The sequence below is a fragment of the Pollachius pollachius genome (genome assembly GCF_949987615.1).
Source record: "Pollachius pollachius genome assembly, chromosome: 17".
Taxonomy (NCBI): domain Eukaryota; kingdom Metazoa; phylum Chordata; class Actinopteri; order Gadiformes; family Gadidae; genus Pollachius; species Pollachius pollachius.
In genome coordinates, this window is record NC_136950.1 from 13652003 (window position 1) to 13672761 (window position 20759).

At 42.3% G+C, this 20759-nt stretch overlaps 2 protein-coding genes across 2 annotated transcripts; one reads left to right on the forward strand and one right to left on the reverse strand.

The window, feature by feature from the left end:
• Positions 1-2636: 2636 nt before the first annotated feature.
• pkia (cAMP-dependent protein kinase inhibitor alpha) lies at positions 2637-3335 on the reverse strand (the record flags this gene model as incomplete). Its single annotated transcript, XM_079754889.1, has 2 exons — positions 2637-2719; positions 3164-3335. 2 exons carry the CDS (start codon positions 3333-3335, stop codon positions 2637-2639), a joined length of 255 nt encoding a protein of 84 aa, XP_079611015.1.
• Positions 3336-7538: 4203 nt separating this feature from the next.
• On the forward strand, positions 7539-20400 carry zc2hc1a (zinc finger, C2HC-type containing 1A). Its single transcript, XM_079754882.1, has 9 exons — positions 7539-7619; positions 8084-8157; positions 8503-8628; positions 11504-11645; positions 12343-12491; positions 13817-13928; positions 14721-14793; positions 15747-15848; positions 18678-20400. The coding sequence occupies exons 1-9, from the start codon at positions 7601-7603 to the stop codon at positions 18808-18810; spliced, it is 930 nt and encodes a 309-aa protein (XP_079611008.1). The 5' UTR covers positions 7539-7600; the 3' UTR covers positions 18811-20400.
• The last annotated feature ends 359 nt before the right edge of the window (positions 20401-20759 follow it).

Consider the following 20759-nt stretch of genomic DNA (forward strand, 5'->3'; position numbering starts at 1 on the left):
AGGATAATCAAGATCCTTGGAATGACCTCAGAGAGATGTCACCGTGTTCTTAGATTACTCTAATATAATTTTAATGTGTATTACTTCTGAGTAAGACACAAGTGTGTGTGTCTGTGTGCGTGTGTGTGTGTGTGTGTGTGTATGTGTGTGTGTGTGTGTGTGTGTGTGTGTGTGTGTGTGTGTGTGTGCGTGTGTGTGTGTGTGTGTGTGTGTGTGTGTGTGTGTGTGTGTTTATGTGTGCAGGGCCGTTTCAAGGAATTTGGGGGCCCCAAGCAAGACTTCTGAGCCGGGAATTCGTGCGCCCCAAGCATGACTTCCGAGCGGGGGGAAGAGAGTGCGTACTACAGTGAGAGTTTCAATGCGTGCTATCAATTAATCGCCTGTCCCCTCCCTTGTCCATTCCATTTGGGAACATGTTTGGTAAACATGTCTTATTTCGCTTGTTTCATATAATTTAATTAATTAAGGGCGCCACCAGAGGGCGCCCTCAACACATTTGCCGCCCTAGGACTAGGTCGCCTATGCCGATCGCCGATCAGTTTGTCGTTGCATTTTATCCATAACCAGTCGTTGTCTTGGGGCCCCAGGCCAGCTCGGGGCCCCAAGCAATTGCTTGGTTTGCTTGCCTTCTCGCGATGGGCCTGTATGTGTGTATGTGTTAATGTGTGTGTTTTTGATTTCTAGTGGGTGCTGTATTCATCCAGAGGTCTGCAAAGAAAGACAATATAAACGTGACCTCTAACCCTTAATCTCCAAGTCATCTCCAAGTCAACCTGGAGGCATTTTGTCAGATCCTATAGGTTATTTTGTATTAGTCATTACCATTGCTCAAAGTTACTTGGAGTACATTACTGTTGGTACATGACATTATTGTGGCCGCAGCAAGCCACATTAAAACTTCACATCCAACAACAACAACCACAACCTATTTGCTTATCTGTTCGTTCAAATGCAGGCCCTAAAACATCTGACGCTAGGGAGAGCCAACACCAAACACTGAATTCTGTCGCTCATTATCGCGCATCAGAAAACTAATTTCAAAGAGGCATCCTCGTAGGGCCAACACAGGTTTCGCTCATAACGCTAATTGGGTACCTATTGCCATTAGACCCTTTTCACTTAATTTTAGGTTTTACCTAAATTCTCATAACGGTTCTCAAAACGGTTGATCATTTGGCAAAGGGCCCAATGCACTAACAGGTCTTTAACTAGAGTAAAACAGCCAAACTAAGTAAAGTAATAAGATAGAATCAGTTCGATAAAACACATACAATTGAAATTATTATAATATGTTCATTCACGTTTTCTTGATTTTTCATTGATATAAAATGGGTTGTCTTTTTTTTCAACATGCATCGACCCAGGTTGATTCTTAACATACCCGATAGCCCCATCTCGTGGCCATGACACCATCTCACAGGAACACAAACACACACACACACACACACAAACACACACACACACACACACACACACACACACACACACACACACACACACACACACACACACACACACACATTCACTACTAGTCACTACTATCAACTAGTTTAGACTAGTCATTACTAACGTTAATAAGGGGCTGACTTCAACATATATTTTTCAATCTATTTTATTTATAACTCATTCATTTACAGACATACTCCAACTCAGACAGTCACCAGTGACCAATGTTTGGAAGCAAAGACATAATGCAGGACTTTTCTGAGGGAATCAAATGAGAAACAGGGGGAGGTGATTATGATCATACTTTTTCACGCAACATTACTTTCTTTGGAACTGTGAGATGTATACAAAAGAGAACAAATAAAGACAAATAACAAGCCAATAAACACAAACAGTAACAAAAATAGAAAATCATTTTGTTCTGTGTAAAATGCATGTTAATATTGTAAACACAGGAAGTGCAAATATATCCCTTAACTAAATACAATTTACAGTCGATTTGACTTGACTTCAAGACATCCCTGATGGCACCCAAAGAGGATAAAATGTTCCTTTAGAGAAATGCTGCTATTATTAAACTAATGAAATAATCTTTCAAACCCTTTTCATAAAATAGAAATATGAAAAGAGTCAATATTTCAAGTCAAAATTACAGTATAGAGACATTTCCAGTATGATTATATGGGCAGTCGATCACAACCTGCATGCATTTGTTTGTGAATATTAACTCAATAACAAATGGATAACACATACAAATAGCAAAGAGAAATAGTTATTATTCTGGGAGAGCAGGGAGTTGATTGACGCAAAGTCAAAGTCCTCTGACATGACGACTTTCACATTGACTCTAGGACAGGACTTTGTACACACTTGCCTTCACTTAAAGGAGTTCTTCCCCTGGCCCTTTAATCCTAAGTCAAGGAAGGTATTGGTTGTACATTAAGCCGTTAAGCTTATCTCCAGCACTCTGAACCGTCCAAATATCTTCTGTCCTCCATTCCGTACCATTTAGTAGACACCAGAAAAGAACCATCGGCCATGGTGCAAAGTCAGTGAGAGGAGAAGACATGGACCCCAGAAACAGTGGTCAGTGGTCCAGTGGTGGGTGGACTGCAAGGTGCGGTGATGAAGTGGTGTTGGAAACCCTCTCTAGAAATGTCTAGATCAGTCAGATAGCAAAAAGCACTGTATCAGTTCCCCTTATCAACTTCTTCTTCTTCGTCTTCTTCAGCTGTAGGGTTTGGACTATTCTCAGGATCCTCTCCCTTGTCTCCTGATGAGAGAGGAGACAGGAGAGAGGCAGTGATAATCAGAGAGAGAGATATAAATATATAGAGAGAGATGGTGTGAGAGACTGCACTATTTACCTCTATTTAATTGAATTGTCCATTCAGGTTACCTGTCCATTCAGCCTACCTGCCTATTCAGCCTATCCATCCAGTGTACCTGTCCATTCAGCCTACCTGTCCATTGACTATTTCCTGTCCTTTCAGTCTACCTGTCCATTCAGCTTGTCTGATCAATTTACCTGTCTATTCAGTTTACCTGTCCAATCAGTTGACCTGATCATTAAATGGGGGGGGTATTCTGTTGGTGGCCGTCTGCAATCTCATCGCTAGATGCAACTTAATGCTTCACACTTCAGTCTACCTGTGTATTCAGTTAACCCGTCAGTTTACCTGTAAGTGAACTTCAATTGATCACCGGCGTCTCTCACCTGACTTGTCAATGCTGAGCTGGGCCAGGTCATGTGACAGCTCCGTGGCGGAGGCGGAAGTGGCGGTATCGCTCGCCAGGTTTGCCGGGACGTAGACCGGGAGGACGGCATTCCTGCGACCCGAGCGCCGGGACGCGATGAAGCGCTCAAACATCGCCTCGACATCTGTCATCACTGACACATCTCACCATACAAGGGGCTGTCAAACACACGCACACACACAAACACACACACACACACACACACACACACACACACACACACACACACACACACACACACACACGCACACAGACACACACACACACACACACACACGCACACACACACACACACACACACACACACACACACACGCACACAGACACACACACACACACACACACACACGCACACACACACACACACACACAGAAAGACACACACACACACGCACACACGCACAGACACACACACACATGCACAGACACACACACACACACATACAAACACATACACACACAAACACACACACACACACACACACACACACACACACACACACACACACACACACACACACACAGGCACTTAGCTGGATTGTATCATACGTGTTAGCTGTTAATAAAAACAACCAGGCTTGGCATAAGTGACGTTTATCCCATATCTGCTCTCTCTTGTGTAATCGCGCAGACCAGATGTCACAATGGATATCCCTGTCAATCCTTTTCCTTTTTTACTTCATGACCTAATTGCAACAATTAATCTTTATCTGACACCGGCTGCAATGGTCACATCCGAGAAAGGGTAATTAGGCAAACAAAACATGCAAAACAATAGAAAACAGTTAGTAGCTAAAATACTAAATACTATAAGTCGTTCAGCGGGAAAGAGGCATGCAGTATAAATAATAAACACATGGCTTTTCCATGATCCCACATTGGTATTTAGAAAGCGGGATGGAGCCGGGTTGCCGTGGCGATTCATCTTAAATCCTCTGCTGTGTTGACATTCTAACGGTGGCAAGCTCTCACTGCCCTGGAGACATGGCAGGGGAACACATCTCCTGACCTCATTTCCCCCATACTTGGCGGGAGTTATATTAGATTTGTATTCAACATCTGTATCCCCACATCACTACATAAAAATCAAATACAAAAAGCTGGCTATATTGATGTTGATGTCTTCTGCATTGAGAACCAACACATCACTCATGGGGTCCTTAAAGTGAGTCAGCTACTGTTTGATGTTGTGGGTTCATAGAGGATATGAGAAACTGTTAGAGGATGTGTATATTAATATAAATATAAATACATTATATTATTATTATTACTGTTATTATTTTCCTCATATATTTTACTATGCTTTTCCTCCTAGTTCTCCACTCTCTAATCCTATTTTACGAGTAAGACTTGCCCCTGTTAGGTAATAAGGGCTAAACAAAACGGACCTCCCTGACACTCTTTCTCGCTCTACAGTGGCAATGTCCAGCATGTGGAGAGGAGTGAGCTGTGATTGGCCAGGGCTATTTCGGGACACAACCATTGGGGCATGCTCTGCTTCAGCTGTCACATCTGAAATGGTATTTGGGCCCAGAGCACACACATGTTAATCCCACGATCAGCAGGGGGGTAATATCAGTGAGCAGGGGGGGAAGCCTGGTAATGCTATGCCCAGACACAGGCTCAACTAGCTTCTTTAGCCTAGCCTCTGCTAAACTCACTGCCTCTTTCTCAGCCTGCTTAACTCATGGCGACCCCAATGGGGTAAAGGCCTTTAGGCGAGGAGGGGTGGGTTGGTGAACAGGAAACATGAATAAGAAACCAGGGTAGTAGGATAGTGCAGTGTTTAGGGTGTCTGGATGTGGGTTTATACCAAATGTGTCAGAGTAAGACATCCTTAAGATGTCGTACCCCTATAGATGCTCCAGATCTGAAATCCTGAGTCGCAAATAGTAGATTAAACAGTTTTGGATTTTGGAGTGTGTGCTTGTGTGTGTGTGTGTGTGTGTGTGTGTGTGTGTGTGTGTGTGTGTGTGTGTGTGTGTGTGTGTGTGTGTGTGTGTGTGTGTGTGCTTGTGTGTGTGTGTGCATGCATGCATGCATGTACGTATGTTTGTATGTATGTATGTATGTATGTATGTATGTATGTATGTATGTATGTATGCATCTATGTATGTATCTATGTATGTCTGTATGCATGCAGCATGTATGTATACATGAATATATTGTGTGTGTGTGTGCGCGTGTGTGTGTGTATGTGTATCGTGTGTGTGCGTGCGCAAATGTGTGTGAACGCAACATGCATATGTGCACGTTAGCCCAGAGTTGTGTCCATGCTTTTCCCCTAGCAGCAGTGCATGTTTTGTTGTGGCGAGGGCATTGAGCTGAGCCTTGACCCTGTTGCAAATGCTGCCAAGTCCCTATGACATCAGCTGCAGGACACATGGTTCTTAAAATGGACCCAGAGAAAACTGTAGTCCCTCAAAAATACAACTAAGCCAATGGGAGTAATTATACAATCATGTTGTTGTGCAGATGAGCATGCTTACCCAGGGGGAAGAGTGAAGACACTTTAACACTTGCACAGAAGCAGAGCAGCTATAGAGAATATAGATCACAATGGATTAAAGTAGTGAGTGAGAACTGATACACAAGTCTGTCTTTGTCTGTTTCTGTCTCTCTCACTCTGTAGATCACATTGAAAGGACGTCTGGGCATACCTGAGGCAGGTGTCTGCCTCTCTCGTTTTCTCTGACCATTAAAATAATCATCATTCTTTGTGACACAACGTCCGTCCACTCAAAATATTGTTTAAGGTTATATTATCCATATTTACACTTTTCATGAATAAACTGTATTTATTTGCCCTTTGTAAACCCACTTGAGACGCTTTGCCTTTAATAAAAATACAAAGTGTCTCAAATAAGATTAACACTAAATATTCTGCCAAACATTTCAATCCCTTTCTAAAATGTTTGAAGATGAACAGCCATTCTATTTTTGGATACAATGCCCATTGTAACTCGCTGAGAAAGAGGAAACGCTATATCAGCACTAAGAAAGCAACACAGTACACCCATATCGCTTCTAAATATTGCAATATTATGGAATATATTTACGGTACCTGAGTTTGCGTCCAAATGTTTGCTTTGCGAATCACATCACATCAGAATGACGTGACTTCGGGCAATACGCGCGCAACACTGCCATCCAGACGCGATTTACGCGCACGTTACGCAAAAACTCATGCCCCGTGTGTGCAGCATATCACGGTGGACCTTTTATAGAGGGCAAAGACGGCTAACGGACGTCAATAGTTATTGCTTTATAGCGATGTCACCCATTTACATAGGTCATATGGCTCCTTTATTTACTGATAGCATGCAAGCTGTGCGTATGTTCCCTGATTTAACTAGCGCGTTAGACATTCAGTGGAAAGCAAGATGCTGCCGACAATAGGACTGTGGACTTTAATTCATTAATGATTGATGTGTTATCATGTTCTTTCATTTTTGTTGTGCAATTTATTGTCTTGATAAATCAGATCTTAATACTTTTAGCAAGTGGTTCTTAACTGTTCCAGCCTCAGGGCCCACTTGCGTCATAGTTATTAAAGTAGGCTAACGACCTACAAAATATTTACAATATTTATTTACAATAGGCTATTATTTTCAATAGTCAAGAAATGAATGCCTTCAAGTAGACTGCTGTTAACATTGAGCAAACAAAAATCTTCAACAATTGGGGCTAAATAAAATACACATTTTAGAAACATGAATTGATATTAAAACGTATTTAATAAGTTAATTCATGGGCTTCTTTCTAAAGATTAAGGTTTGGTATATGCTCTTCAACCCACTGAAACCCTAACCCAATGTTCTTCTAATGGTTCAGCACCCACAAGTTGTGAATCACTGCTTTAGGCTACCCAATGCCTTTATAATGATCACAGAAATCTCACCATGAATACAAAACCAAAATTATTCAGTTATTCTGTTGCATAGCAGAACAAGACATCATCTACAACCATTGATAATTAACCCTAAAGCTGAATAGTCACGATGTTACATGGATACAAAGGCTTTTTTGTGTAGCCTACTAGTGCATGCAAACTATACCTTGTTTTCGTGTTTGTGCAAATAGCAATACGACTTTAGAGTGGTCAATAAGGAACCTGGCCTTTCAATAACTGAAAATTTCAAAGTGCCGATGACAGGTAGGCAACGCCTTAATATAGACCAAAAGCCATATGTATTATTTTTGTGAAGTGGTTCTCTCTAACGCTTGGGTGGTCGCCTCCTACACGCCCCCATGTGGCTCAAACGAAGAACAACACGCCCCGTTTTTTACACGTTTCAAATGAACAGCCAATGAAACACCGGGATGTTGGTACGTGGGGCGGCATGCAAGACGAGCCAGTTGCTAGTGGCAGCCTCGGCTACACACCGAAACCGAGATGATGGAGGAATTTGAAGGTGAGGGGGGAAGCAACGTTGCCCTATTGTAGCCTATGACTCAAAGTAGCCATGGCTTCCAAATTGTAGCCATAGGGCTACAATACAGTCGCCATGGCTACTTTGCATAGCCATTGCAAATGTTCAATTTCGTCACCTGATCTTTCGGGAAGAGACGGCTACTGAGGATACCGCTAGCTTGGGATGACTGGGCGTGATACTGTCTCTGTCCATGTTAGCTAGAGTCGCTAGCCTGGAGCTAAGGCTGCAGCTAGCAGGCTGGTATACCTGTGTTTCTGTCCAGGCAACGAATAAAAAAAAGGACAAAATAAATCAGAATTATTTAGTGATTTAGGACTTTCGAAGTTTAACGCCACAGATGGTAATGAGCGATTAAATTGGACCAAAACATACATTTTTACATGGTACATATTTGTGTGTGTTTATTTGTGTGTTGTACAATGTGTATTGTTCGTTTAATACAGATGGAGATGCTCCACCGGCTGAGGAACTTACTCCCTGTAACATCTGTGGAAGAAGCTTCTTTCCCAAAGTCTTGGTAAAAATAATAAAACGTGACAGCACAAAGGGGGTTCACAGAAAGAGGCTATTCATATAGAATAAGTCGACATTTTCCAAAATGACTGTCAGCAGGCACAAGATGCCAGCCCCTCGAAACACACACACACACACACACACACACCATCAACATTACTTCTAATGATCAGTATTAATCTGTTTTTAATGTGAGTGTATGTCAAAGATCCATTAGCAACTTTCATGCTGTGATTGCATGAAGCAATTGCTCAATCTAATAAAAATATATATAAAAGACAAGCGCGGATGATGTATCACTTCAACTACCTGTTCTGTCCTCTAACTATCTTATGTTTCACCCATGCAGAAGAAACATATTCCTATATGTCAGAAGTCCGCAACAAAGAAGAGGAAGACTTTTGACTCCAGTAGACAGAGGGCAGAGGGCACAGACATCCCCACCCTCAAACCCATCAAAAACCTCAAAGCAAAGGTGAGACTACACCTCAGCAGTTAGAACCGGGCTATTAAAGATGGATGAAATCGAACACGGCATCCATATATGGTTACGCAATCTTTTTATATGAAGTGCATTACTTACAAGGCTTAGAGTGATATAAGGAATAGTATCTTTGTAAATCAATCAAGATGGTCAAACGTATGGCAATTAATGATGACATCAAAATGATCTACCATTCCTACTGAACCGAATGACTCAATTTAATGAAATAAACTAGTTTTTTGGGGTCAGGGTGCTTTTAATCTAATTTGGCAAATTAACAAATATTTGACATAAACGATTATTTCAGTAAATTCACAGTGTTTTTGGATAGATTACAATTGAAAAAGAATACTACTCTCAGGATATGTTAAGCAACACTTTAAAAAGGGGCATAAATAAGGGAAGAGCACAGAAAGTGGCAGTAATAACAAATATATACATAACAGTTAATAAATACTAGCAGCAGATCCAGAGACTGTAAAGGTGGGGAATAGGGTCCATGGGAAAAAGAGTAGTACAGTATTTTAAATGTAAAGCAGTGGACCACTGCTGAATATGAACATTGATTTGTGGTGATGCATTTTGAATGTACACAGAAAGTGATCACTGCATACATTGGGGTGATCATGGGATCAATGTCATCACTGAGATTAACGTGACAAGCCTGATGTAATGGCATCTTAGTGAAACAAAACCTTATGTCTTAATAATAGGCTTACGTAATAGGCTTATCACCTTTGGCTAAATGTGGCGAGAAACACAATTGAAACCAAAAATAAGTTAGCAAATATTTGTATAGGCAGGGGTGGATCTTGTTTGCCTAGGCTTTCCCACTATATAAGCAAAAGGAGAAGGGCCGAACTACTATTCAATTCATATTTCTTCTGGCAAGCGATTGCTTTAAACCTCTTCAACCGCTTCCGATTGTATTTCAGTCATCACCCTCATTGAAAGTAAGTACGTTTACTCTCTACTATTTTAAACTCTTGTTGTATACATGCATACATTCACTTAGGGCACACTCACACTAGGCCATCTGTACTGTGCCCAAGTCCGTCTGACACCTCTGTGCTCCTAAAGTCTAGATCGTTTGGCTAGTGTGAGCACCCCAACCTTACAACCAGTTCTATTCCGTGGCCTGAGCACACTTCGGAGAGTTGTGCTCTGGCCACAGTACAAATGCTAATGAGCTGAAACACGCACGGCTACACAACCTGAGCTGGATGACGTATAGTCAATGCGACTGTTCTTTCCCCTTAAATAATATACATGGCAGCAGGCGGTTCACGAGTGGGTTCACGTTGGTGCGATAGTGAAGTTGAACTTTTGATCAAAAATCCCTCGTTCATCAAGGCGCAGGCTTTCTTGGTTCACTGGAGAAGTCGGGGCTGCGCACGGAGTCTAGACCTCAGTAGAATAATTTGCATGCTCCCGAATGTTTTAATTTTTTTAAGAATAAAGACAACCGCATGCAAGAATAAGTTCACGTCTGAGTGTAGGCTACAAACGCGATTAACTATTTACAAGTTCAAAAGCGCAGACATATTCTTTATTTTGCTGACCACTTGTTTTTTATGCAGACAAAAGCCTTGTAAGGGCAGTTCCTCTGCGTCTCTCTCGTAGATCGCAACGTCTTTGTTTAATTTGTTTTATAAGAGACAAAGTAAATAAAGTGTCAATTGTGTTCCCTGTGTTGTTCTACTAAGCTTGGTGATGACGTATGTACAAGAGGCAACCATACTCAGGCCCAGTTGAGATTGCCTAGTATGAGCACAGGCCAGCTTGAGTACGGTACAGATGACCTAGTGTGAGTGCGCCCTTAGCTGCCAGTGCGTCACTCTGTCTTATGGTCTGTCATCCACATTCCAGACCAAAAGGATTTTCACTTTCATTGTGTTTATATGATTGTGTAATCTGAATCTCACCGCCAGGGGCCACCTCCAATGTACACAATGGACTTAACTGTCTTTATGGTTTTGTTTTTGACTGAAGTCTATGGGGTCAGAAAAGTCTCATTAATAATGAATGCACAGAGAAGGATTCAAAAATGCATTTTTGTGATTTATATATAAATAACTCTCTTCTCACAAATACATTTCAATGCACACACAAATGTGTCTTGTTTTAAATAAATGTAATATAAATCCATAAATATATATATATTTTTTTGCAATTTTCATAAATGTATTCGGATGTTGTTGCATTTATATACAAATTGTAAAACTTGAATTAACAAGACGCTTTTCATTTGTGAACTTGTTTGCATTTGTGTGTGAACTGGTCTGTATTTATGTGGATTTTTGAGACTCTCCTGACGTGGCTGGATTCACAAATGCATTTTTTTCAACAAGGAACTCTGTAGCCAATCAGATGCCCCCCTCGTTTTCAGCCAATCATTTATTTAAAACAAGACACATTTGTGTGTGGATCAGAAATGTGTTTGTGAAACTTATTTTTGTTTATCGATTTATTTTACATTTATACATACCGATATCCATTTGTGTGTGCATTGAAATGTATTTGTGAGAAGAGGGTAATTTATATATAAATCGCAAAGTACATTTGTGAACCCTTTCTGTGCATTCATTATTAATGAGACTGTTCTGACCCCATAGAAGTCAGCTCCTTACATAATAAAAGTAGATAGAAAGAGTTGCTATGGAAAAATATATTTTCAAGCGACTGTCGAGACCACAATTCTATACTTATGGCGCGTTTCCACCGGAGGGTGCGGCTCGGTTTAGTTCCCTTTTCCAAGAACTCAGAAGGCAGAAGAATAAAGAGGGACCAAATAAACACACCAAGTAGACAATGAACCAACCAACCTCTCCCCCCCCCCCCCCCCCCTCCACCCCCCCTCAAGCAGGATCCGCCCCCAAAGAAGCCATCCAACTGGCGCAAGAAACATGAGGACTTCATCGCCACCATCCGGGCGGCCAAGGGCATCACACAGGTCATGAAGGAGGGGGGCCCACTGCCACCACCGGCCCCGCCCACCTACGACCCAGGTCACTAGGAGACCGGGCTCACTCCTTCGTTATGATGATGAGGATCGGGTTATCGCTCACAATAGAGGCTAATGTCTCTGGCTTGAATAGGTGCACATCTCTACATGGCACCGTGAAAGGGCTGCACGATATATATAAATCGTGATACACGCCTGTGCGATATTCATAAACATTTTTATTACTTACTTACCAAAAAAGAAATAATGCATAGCGAACCGCCGATCACTGATCACGTTGATCAGTTGATGATCAGACAACCAAAGCAGTCATTTCACATTTAATTCGCCACCAGAGTGCAAAACCAAATCTGAAAGCCATGCAAAGCCAAAGAAAAACCTATTTTTGATGCCTTTGCCAGTGTTGCCCCATACGAGAGGTGTTCAAAAGGGATCTATGCAGATACCCTCCCCTACTAAATCACCACAATCATTACACAACGATAAATATATAATCGTAGTACCGTTCTTTTTTTTTCCATCATTGTGCAGCCCTACACGTGATGCATTTAGCTGTATTCTAGGAACATAGTCTTTTTTATTTTTATTATGCTTATTATCTTACCTATGATATCTACGTTTAGTACTAAATGTCGGCGTCGCAGCGGTTCATTTGAACGATGGGTGAAGTGTGCCGTTCATGGGTTCCTACCATGTGTTTGCCGTCCGTTCTGATGTTGTTGTCTGTTGCCGGTACTCAGACTACATCCAGTGTCCTCACTGCCAGCGGAGGTTCGGACAGAATGCCGCGGATCGTCACATCCAGTTCTGCCGCGAAAAGGCTGCACGCATGCCCAAGGCCAAGGGGGTGGCGGCGGCGGAGGTGAAGAAAACCCCCCCTCGCACGCAGGTAGGACGCACGCACGCACGCACGCACGCACGCACGCACGCACGCACGCACGCACGCACGCACGCACGCACGCACGCACGCACGCACGCACGCACGCACGCACGCACGCACGCACGCACGCACGCACGCACGCACGCACGCACGCACGCACGCACGCACGCACGCACGCACGCACGCACGCACGCACGCACGCACGCACGCACGCACGCACGCACGCACGCACGCACGCACGCACGCGAGCAGTGAAGGTGCTGCAGGTTAGGTGTAAGTTTTATTATTTGAGTGTAGGCCTTATCCGTTCAAAATCAGCTAATGAGTGAAATGCTCACTTGACAGTGAAACGCTCTTTGAGCATTTCACTGTCAAGTCTGTCATTTCTAAGCAATTAATCTTGCTTGTCAATCACAGGTGCCTGAAATGCAACACTTGTTAATGGCTGAGAAACGTTGGGTAACGTTCTTTGGGATGTTTAGTTTCAAAATCTTGCTCTCTTTTGCTATTTTCTGCTCTCTGAAATCTAAGCTATAGCAACTGTTAGGGACTGCAAGTTGTGCGTTAATGAAAACAGCTGTGTGTATGTGTATACAGAGTGTGTGAGAAAGTTGTATTACAATGTAGTAGCCCAACTGATAAGAGAACATCACACAGTAATCTGATCTGAAGTAATCACACTGCCTCAAACTTCGTGCCAATACAAACCAAAATATCCACACTAGAAATCTCCTTATCACTTCAACAGGTAAAACAATAAGGGCCCGGAAAGATACTGCATATCACCATAGCAACCAGTCACAGTTAGCCAGCCCCCTTTTTTTTTGTCGCAGCTTGTCTACATACGTTACAGTTCTCTGGAAGAGAAGTGTGACATCGGAAACCAAACCACAACTGCGTCTGATGCATTGATAATTACTGGCCTGAAAGAAATGTGGGAAAGGAAATGGAATCGTTGTAAACACTCAGCTTTAGACACAATAGAATAAAATCTCTAAGATCTTTCTCTCCCCAATCCTCTCTCCCTCTTGCCCTCTCTGTCTTGGTCCTCATATCTCTGTCTCTTCCTCTATCCTTGCATTTTTCTCTCTTCTTTTCCTCCTTGCACTCACTCTCTATCCGTCTGTCTGTCTATCTATCTGTCTGTGTCTCTCTCTCTCTCTCTGTTTATGTGTCTATCTCTCTCTCTCTGTGTTTCTCTGTCTCTCTCTCTGTCTCTATCTCTCTCTGTGTTACTCTCTCTGTCTCTCTTTCTGTGTGTGTGTGTCTCTCTCTCTCTCTCTCTCTCTCTCTCTCTCCTCTCTCTGTGTCTCTCTCTTGTATCCCCTCTGCAGTCTAAGCTCTCCGCTCCAGTGAAGAAGGCGGGCCTGATGGCGTCGCCGTCTCCTGCGGTTCAACCTGTGTCCTCTCGTCTACCACAGCGCTCTGGCTCTGGACAGATCTCTGGTAGGAAACATTGTGATTCATCACATGGGCCCCAGAGCTCAGATTCCACTCACCTTGTGTTCTGCTACACGTTTTTGTTACTTAAAAATTTGTTTGTTTGCTTGAGTGCTTTCAGCCTGGAGGAAATCACTTTAAAAGAAAAAGTGCCTCTGAACAATGTTTAGTCTGTTTGTTACTGTTTTGTAACGTTGCCTGGTAACTTGCTGTAGTGGGCGTGTCTGGGCCGTGTTGAAACGGTGTCACTATAACCCTTTTGTAAGAATGAACGCACAAATGAACACAAGCCATGTCAGTGTTTTTAGATTCTTTGCTCCCTCTCGCTACCCACTATTCTCTTGTCAGAGTAGGATGATAGTGTTAGTTCATGGCAGGAAGCCCAGAAGGCATTGCATGTGTTTCCTTCTTCTCCCAGGGATGGCTGTTTATTTTTCTCACAACTATTTTTGTTAAGACATTGCTCTTCCTGTTGTGATAGGTTTAGATAATCTCCTCACCAGAGTTCTTTTCCAGAGAAATAAAATGCTTCAGACATTGGGTTTCTAACGTGTTTAGCCACTTGTGAATATGCTTGTGGCTGGATCAGTATGGCGGGAAATAAGTGCCATTTCTTCCCCCACATTTCCTCCTCCCCCTTGCAGGATGTTTACTTTTTTTTGACACCAATCTCCTTTGATTCTCTGAATAATTGGGGCCAGATTTGTTTGTGGGGTCAACGACTTCTTGGAAGACCAGAGGCCAGTGTTGGCCCAGGTTCTCATGTCAGCACTCTCTGTGGTGTCTTTATTCACACAGGAATCCCATCTAGTAAGCTCTCCTCCGGTATAGCGAGGAGCAGCCCGTCCGGCCTCACGAGTCCTCCATCAGGGTTGGTACACACACACACACACACACACACACACACACACACACACACACACACACACACACACACACACACACACACACACACACACACACAATTAATGCATTCACTTGAAGTTGGTATATTAATTTGTAATTTGATCACTGGGTGTTAAAAGCCTACTCACTCACTCTCGCTATAAACCAGTGTCTTGGCATTTATGGTGTCTTGCCTAAGTTGGAATCGGTTAACTAACCAAGTGGCCTCAACCTGACCTTGTTTACCACATGGTGTGTTTCCTTTTGTTTTGAACTGGATTAATATTGAATGTACTAAATCCAACCCCACAGCGTATTTAACTACTCTTCCGTTCCTGAGGGAGTTGGTTCTGCTTTTGTATCTTCATTGTGTGTGTACTAGTGTGCATTTGTTGACGTGTCACTCAACTATCAATCTCGTTGACTTGTTTTTGTCTATCACAACACTGTCAATGACATCAAATGGTCGGTTGGTCTGCCAGTCATTACTCATGAATAGCATAGGAGTTCTAGCTGTGCATTGTCAAATCAATGTTTTTTGTCGTCTTCCCCTTAATCTGTCCATGCAAACTGAAACCGTGCATGCAAAATTTGGCCCTGAGCCCTTTAAGAAGTGTGGGTGTTTCTTTTTGTGCACCTGGGAAGCCCTCTGAGACTTACTGTGTTAAAGAGCAAGGGGCAGCTAGGCAATTGGCAGGTCGAGGTAATTGTATGAAAGTAAGTAGCAAATCAATGTTAACATTATCCAGCATTTTTTAAATGTTGTAGTACAACTGGACTCGTTTTCGTTGCGCAACATTGATTTGCTAAACGGTTTCCCCACCCCTGAATTAACTGGGGCCGCTGCCAAATAACCATTGCTCTCTTAAGAGTCATCAAACTCATCAAACATTGCTCTCTTAAGAGTCATCAAACTCTCCCTTGAAATCCATGAGCCAGGGTGGGGATGAAGAGCCGGCCAGTGGGCTCTGGCTACGGGCCAGCGAAGAGCGTGGCGTCTAGCGGGCTGTGCAGGAGGAAGGCGGACAGCTCCTACTCACGGTAGGGCTTCACCGCCTCATAGGTTCTCCTCAAAGCTAGGGAACTGCCATTTACTTTAAAGTATTATTATTTTTTTTTTTTTTTCATTCGGACAGCAACCAATATATAAAATGCAGGCGGGTTATTTAAAGTAATTAAGGGCGTAATATACATTTTCTTTACACACTACCCGCTTGTGTTGGCTCTTGTGTGTATAGACACTATACCATTCTGTATGTATGTATGTATGTATGTATGTATATTAGGGCTGGGCAAGTTAACGCGTTAACGCAATTTTATTTTAACGCGATTAATACAAATTGACACATTAACCGAGTTCTCCCTACTTTTATTTTCAGTTTTTGCAAACAGAATGTCAACATTCATATCAGAAATAATTTTTGCGTTTAGTTCCACTTACTTTACATTCAATTACGCTCGCAGTAAGGGACTGCTTGTTTACAATTGCAGTAAGTTACAGCCTGTTTACAATTCCCAAATGTGGTGTTTCGTAAGTTTCATATTCAACCCACACGTGTTTACATGCAGTCATTATCGGATAAAGATACAGTAAGATCTCAACCAGACTTTTAAAATGCATGTAAACACCTTTACCCAGTCTACTTCGGACCGAAATCGGTACATGAACGGACAAGCGAGATTGGATAAGAACACCTAGATAACGCGATCATAATACGGTCTCTACCTGCATGTAAACCCGGGTACGTGAGCCGGTAGTAGAAGGAGACGGTAGTCGTGTTGTTGTCGCCATAGACATGTAAACAATTCTTATTTCTTTATAAATATAAATATTTAATTATTTCTTTATATGTTTATGGTTGTCGCCGTCAGAAAACGAGAAACAGTGCTTTATTTAAAATGGTGACGCAGAAGATGGAGTAAGCCGGTGTCATGCCGTTATTAGCCCCTATAAAGGGAAACCCCCTATCATCATCAACACGCATTCAGTACACACTACGGTTCGATTTCACCAAAGGCTGAATTAAAAGTACATGTTTTCCTAAACGTTGGTCATCAACAAGGTTGTAAAGTAGTAACTTCGGGCACATCTGTCAAAATAAATATTTTTCTTTTGACGTGTATACGATCTTTAGTCATTCATTACGCCGCGACCGAACTGACGGGGATATTGTCTGATATTATGAATCTTAAAGACTGTGTCGGGTTCTCCGACTCTCAGGTACTTCCACAACAAAGACTCGTGGTGGGGGTTATCTCGGCCATGGTGGAGAAGGAATTGGGGGGAAGGAATTTTCGCTTTGACTCTGAAGTCAAGATTGAAACGCTACATGGAGGATAAAGGGATTGTTGCCGTATGTGGGACAGCTGTCAGTTCACCTCGGGTCCATGTCCTCGACGCTCCATTGTTCCGACCTCTCGGCCGTCTGTGGACTCCTCCAGCTGGACTCCTCCCGCCGCTCCGCCGCCGGAGGAGTCCGCAAACGACCGAGAGGTCGGAACAATGTCGAGTCGGAGAAATGACATGGACCCGAAGTGAACTGATAGCTGTCTACTGAAAACATCTTTCTCGAATGCCGCCTGTGTTTGTTTTTGCTGGAACGTAGAGGTCAACCGGAAGTGGCTTTATAACCACTTGTTGAAAGGGCTACAGCGCTACCTAGGGTAGCGGATTCAGCCATGCTCCGGCCATTATCCGATCTCTTAAAGGCCATGTACGTTCGGATAATTGACACGGTCCGTTCGAGTAGCAAAATCGGTATAAGGCTTAATCCGATCTAGCTGTCACATGTCAACGCGACGAGACTGAGTGAGTCAATAAAACTCCCTTGAGATCATGTGGTCTAGTTTTTGATACATTTGATATGAATGATAATGTGTCATTCCATTTGATAATCTAATTTATCTTAAATTGGAGTGGATTTATAATAGAATTTTAAAAGTGCGATTAATCGCGGGTTAAAGGACAAATCCGGTGTAAAATGGATCTGGGATATGGTTAGTATGTTAACGAGTTGGAATGTTCGTTTGGGAGCAAAAAAGTGAGTATAGACGCATTCTTAAATTGACTGTTTTTAGCCGATTCTACCAAGACTTTATAAACTTCGAACGATGGGGGCATTTGTTATGGTAAAAACTAAATCGCTATTTTAAACCACTTAAAAGGCTAGAAGTAGCCCGACACTTCTTTGGTAGTATAAAAGGACATATTATACACACAATATCATCAGTAGTTCACCCGTCAACAACATCTTGTTTTTAAGACTCGATAGGTAGATTGATGAACACAGAGATTGTGATATCCGTCAGCAACACGCAAGCTCTGTGTTCGCCAATCTACTTATCGAGTCCTAAAAATCTGTGATCTACTGATGGTATTGTGTGTATAAAATGTATTTTTTAATAAACAATCTGTACACTTACAAAGTTATCAATGCCTTGTTTTATATGTTAAGACCCTTATTATACTACCAAAGAAGTGTCGGGCTACTTCTAGCCTTTTAAGTGGTTTAAAATAGCAATTTTGTTTTTACCATAACACATGCCCATCGTTCCAAATTTATAGCGTTTTGATAGAATCGTCTTAAAACAGCATACTGAAGAATGCGTCTATGCGTTTTTTGTGCTCCAAAATGAACGTTCCAACTCGTTATCATACGAAACATATCCCAAATCCATTTTTCACCGAATTCGTCCTTTAACTCACCAATACTAAAAACAATAATCAAAACTTTTAATCGTTGCCCAGCCCTAATATATATATATATATATATATATATATATATATATATATATATATATATATATATATATATACACCCCCCCAGGTCTGTGTCGTTCTCACTCGAGCGTCTTCCCCCCCCCATTCAGTCACGAAGTTGTCGGGGACAACGACTTGGATGGCGGCGCCAAGAGCAGGTTCTGTAACGACTGCGGCACCAAGTACCCCGTGGAGACGGCCAAGTTCTGCTGCGAATGTGGCGTCAGACGGATGTGCATGTGAAGATGTGTGTGTGGCACCTTTGCTGTACTGCTAATGAGGAGCAGCTTAGCAGAGTGCGCACTTCGGTCGGTGACGCCGCCAAGGACTTTGTATCAGAACGCTAGACGCCTTCCCCTCCCCCCCTCCCTTCTCTCTCGTGTGGGTGTGTCATTTGGCCGGACGTTCCACCCAGAGTATGCAGCAAAGCCAAGGGACCACTGCAATTCCACAGGGCTCGCAGACTCTGCTTGTGATGAGACGTGAATCGGTCCCCGTAAACTTAAACCGGGCCCCGCCCTCCTCACTAGAAGAATACGTTCCTGTTGAGGTGATCTGCGATCGACCACTGACCACTTTTAACTGTAAAGAAATGACACAGCGTTATCTGTAGGACTGTGTTTCGAACCTTACCTTGTGCGTATTTGTCAGTGCTACGTGAAAATATTTTCGCTTTGAGAGTTTTCATGTTAAGCTTCTACAGTTCTTTTGAATTGTAACATATCTCAAATAGCTATCTTCCCATTATGTTCTGCAAGCAATTTAGGTAGGTTATTTATTTTAATATTCTTTTAAAATTATTTTCTATTTGGTTATGTGGTGAGGTTTAGTTTGTGGATTTGTATGGAAACCATTTTGCCCAATGCCAAACATCACAATAATATACAGTGTTTCACCTGAATCACTATTGAAGGAAACAAGTGTGTTTATAATTAAATTATCCAATGGCCCAAGTCTTTTGTTGTTCCTGATTTGCATTGCATACCTAATATAAATGGTGCTCACCGCTCCACTGAGGTGACAGCATGCTACTGCTAAGTCCCTTTAAGGACTTCAACCCCACCATCCAGACAGGGCTACTGCTATGTGCTAGTGCTACGCCTTTAAGGACTTCAACCCCATCTTCCAGTCCGTGCTACTGCTATGTGCTAGTGCTACGTCTTTAAGGACTTCAACCCCGCACTCCAGACAGGGCTACTGCTATGTGCTAGTGCTACGTCTTAGAGGACTTCAACCCCATCTTCCAGTCTGTGCTAGTGCTATGTGCTAGTGCTATGTCTTTAAAGACTACAACTGTTCGATTTTAATCTTCAGTATTCATCATAAACGGAACACTGTGGTTGCTATAGGAAACTTTGCTCATGACATAACTATCATTCATTTAGTTTTTTTGTGTTCATGTGGACATGGGTGGAAAACATTCAGAATGATGGAAAATTACAGGTGGCAGATGGAATGCAATCAAGTGTGTGAACCTGATTTGCTTTGAAAATACTACAGTTCGTAATTCTTTTTCAAATTTATATATTTTTCCAGATTGCAAACAAGATGTTTCCTTATGGGTTTCTAGTGAACATTAAGTAGTACTTGTGAACAATTAAGCGGGCCTGAAGGGAAACAAACGCAATGCTGTTTATTGTTTTGTCTCCCTTTTTAAGCGGATAATTTGCTGTTGTGTCATTAGACACCTCTGTCATATTTGTTTTTGAATACCGGGATCATCCCTCCGCCCGTATCCTTCTGCACACAACCAAACACTCCCAAAAGGCTGTTCACTATGCTTCATGTATAATAGAGTACGGTCTTGCAATTATTACTGTGTACGTTCGTCAATAAAACACCCTGAAAAAATGTATATCACCTATAGAGGTTTTGTGTGTTAATACTGCATTTGAGCTTTACAATGCAAATGGAAATAAATTTAGGAAAGTACACATGGGAATCAAGGTTATAGGGTTGCTAGGTTTTGTATATACAGCTGATAGCGTACTTGTTGCTATGTACAGCCGGATGATTGACGAGATTTGTGGAGAGTTGGATGTGTTCCCATCATCAGCCAACAGCATGTTTTCTACAAGCTAATGAGGACAGACGAAAGATGCCTTAAAGGAACAATGACTTTTGACCTTATTGGCTCATTCGCAGTCCTGCTTTTTAACCTATTTCAAAGTACACTGTTAATTTGCTTCTAA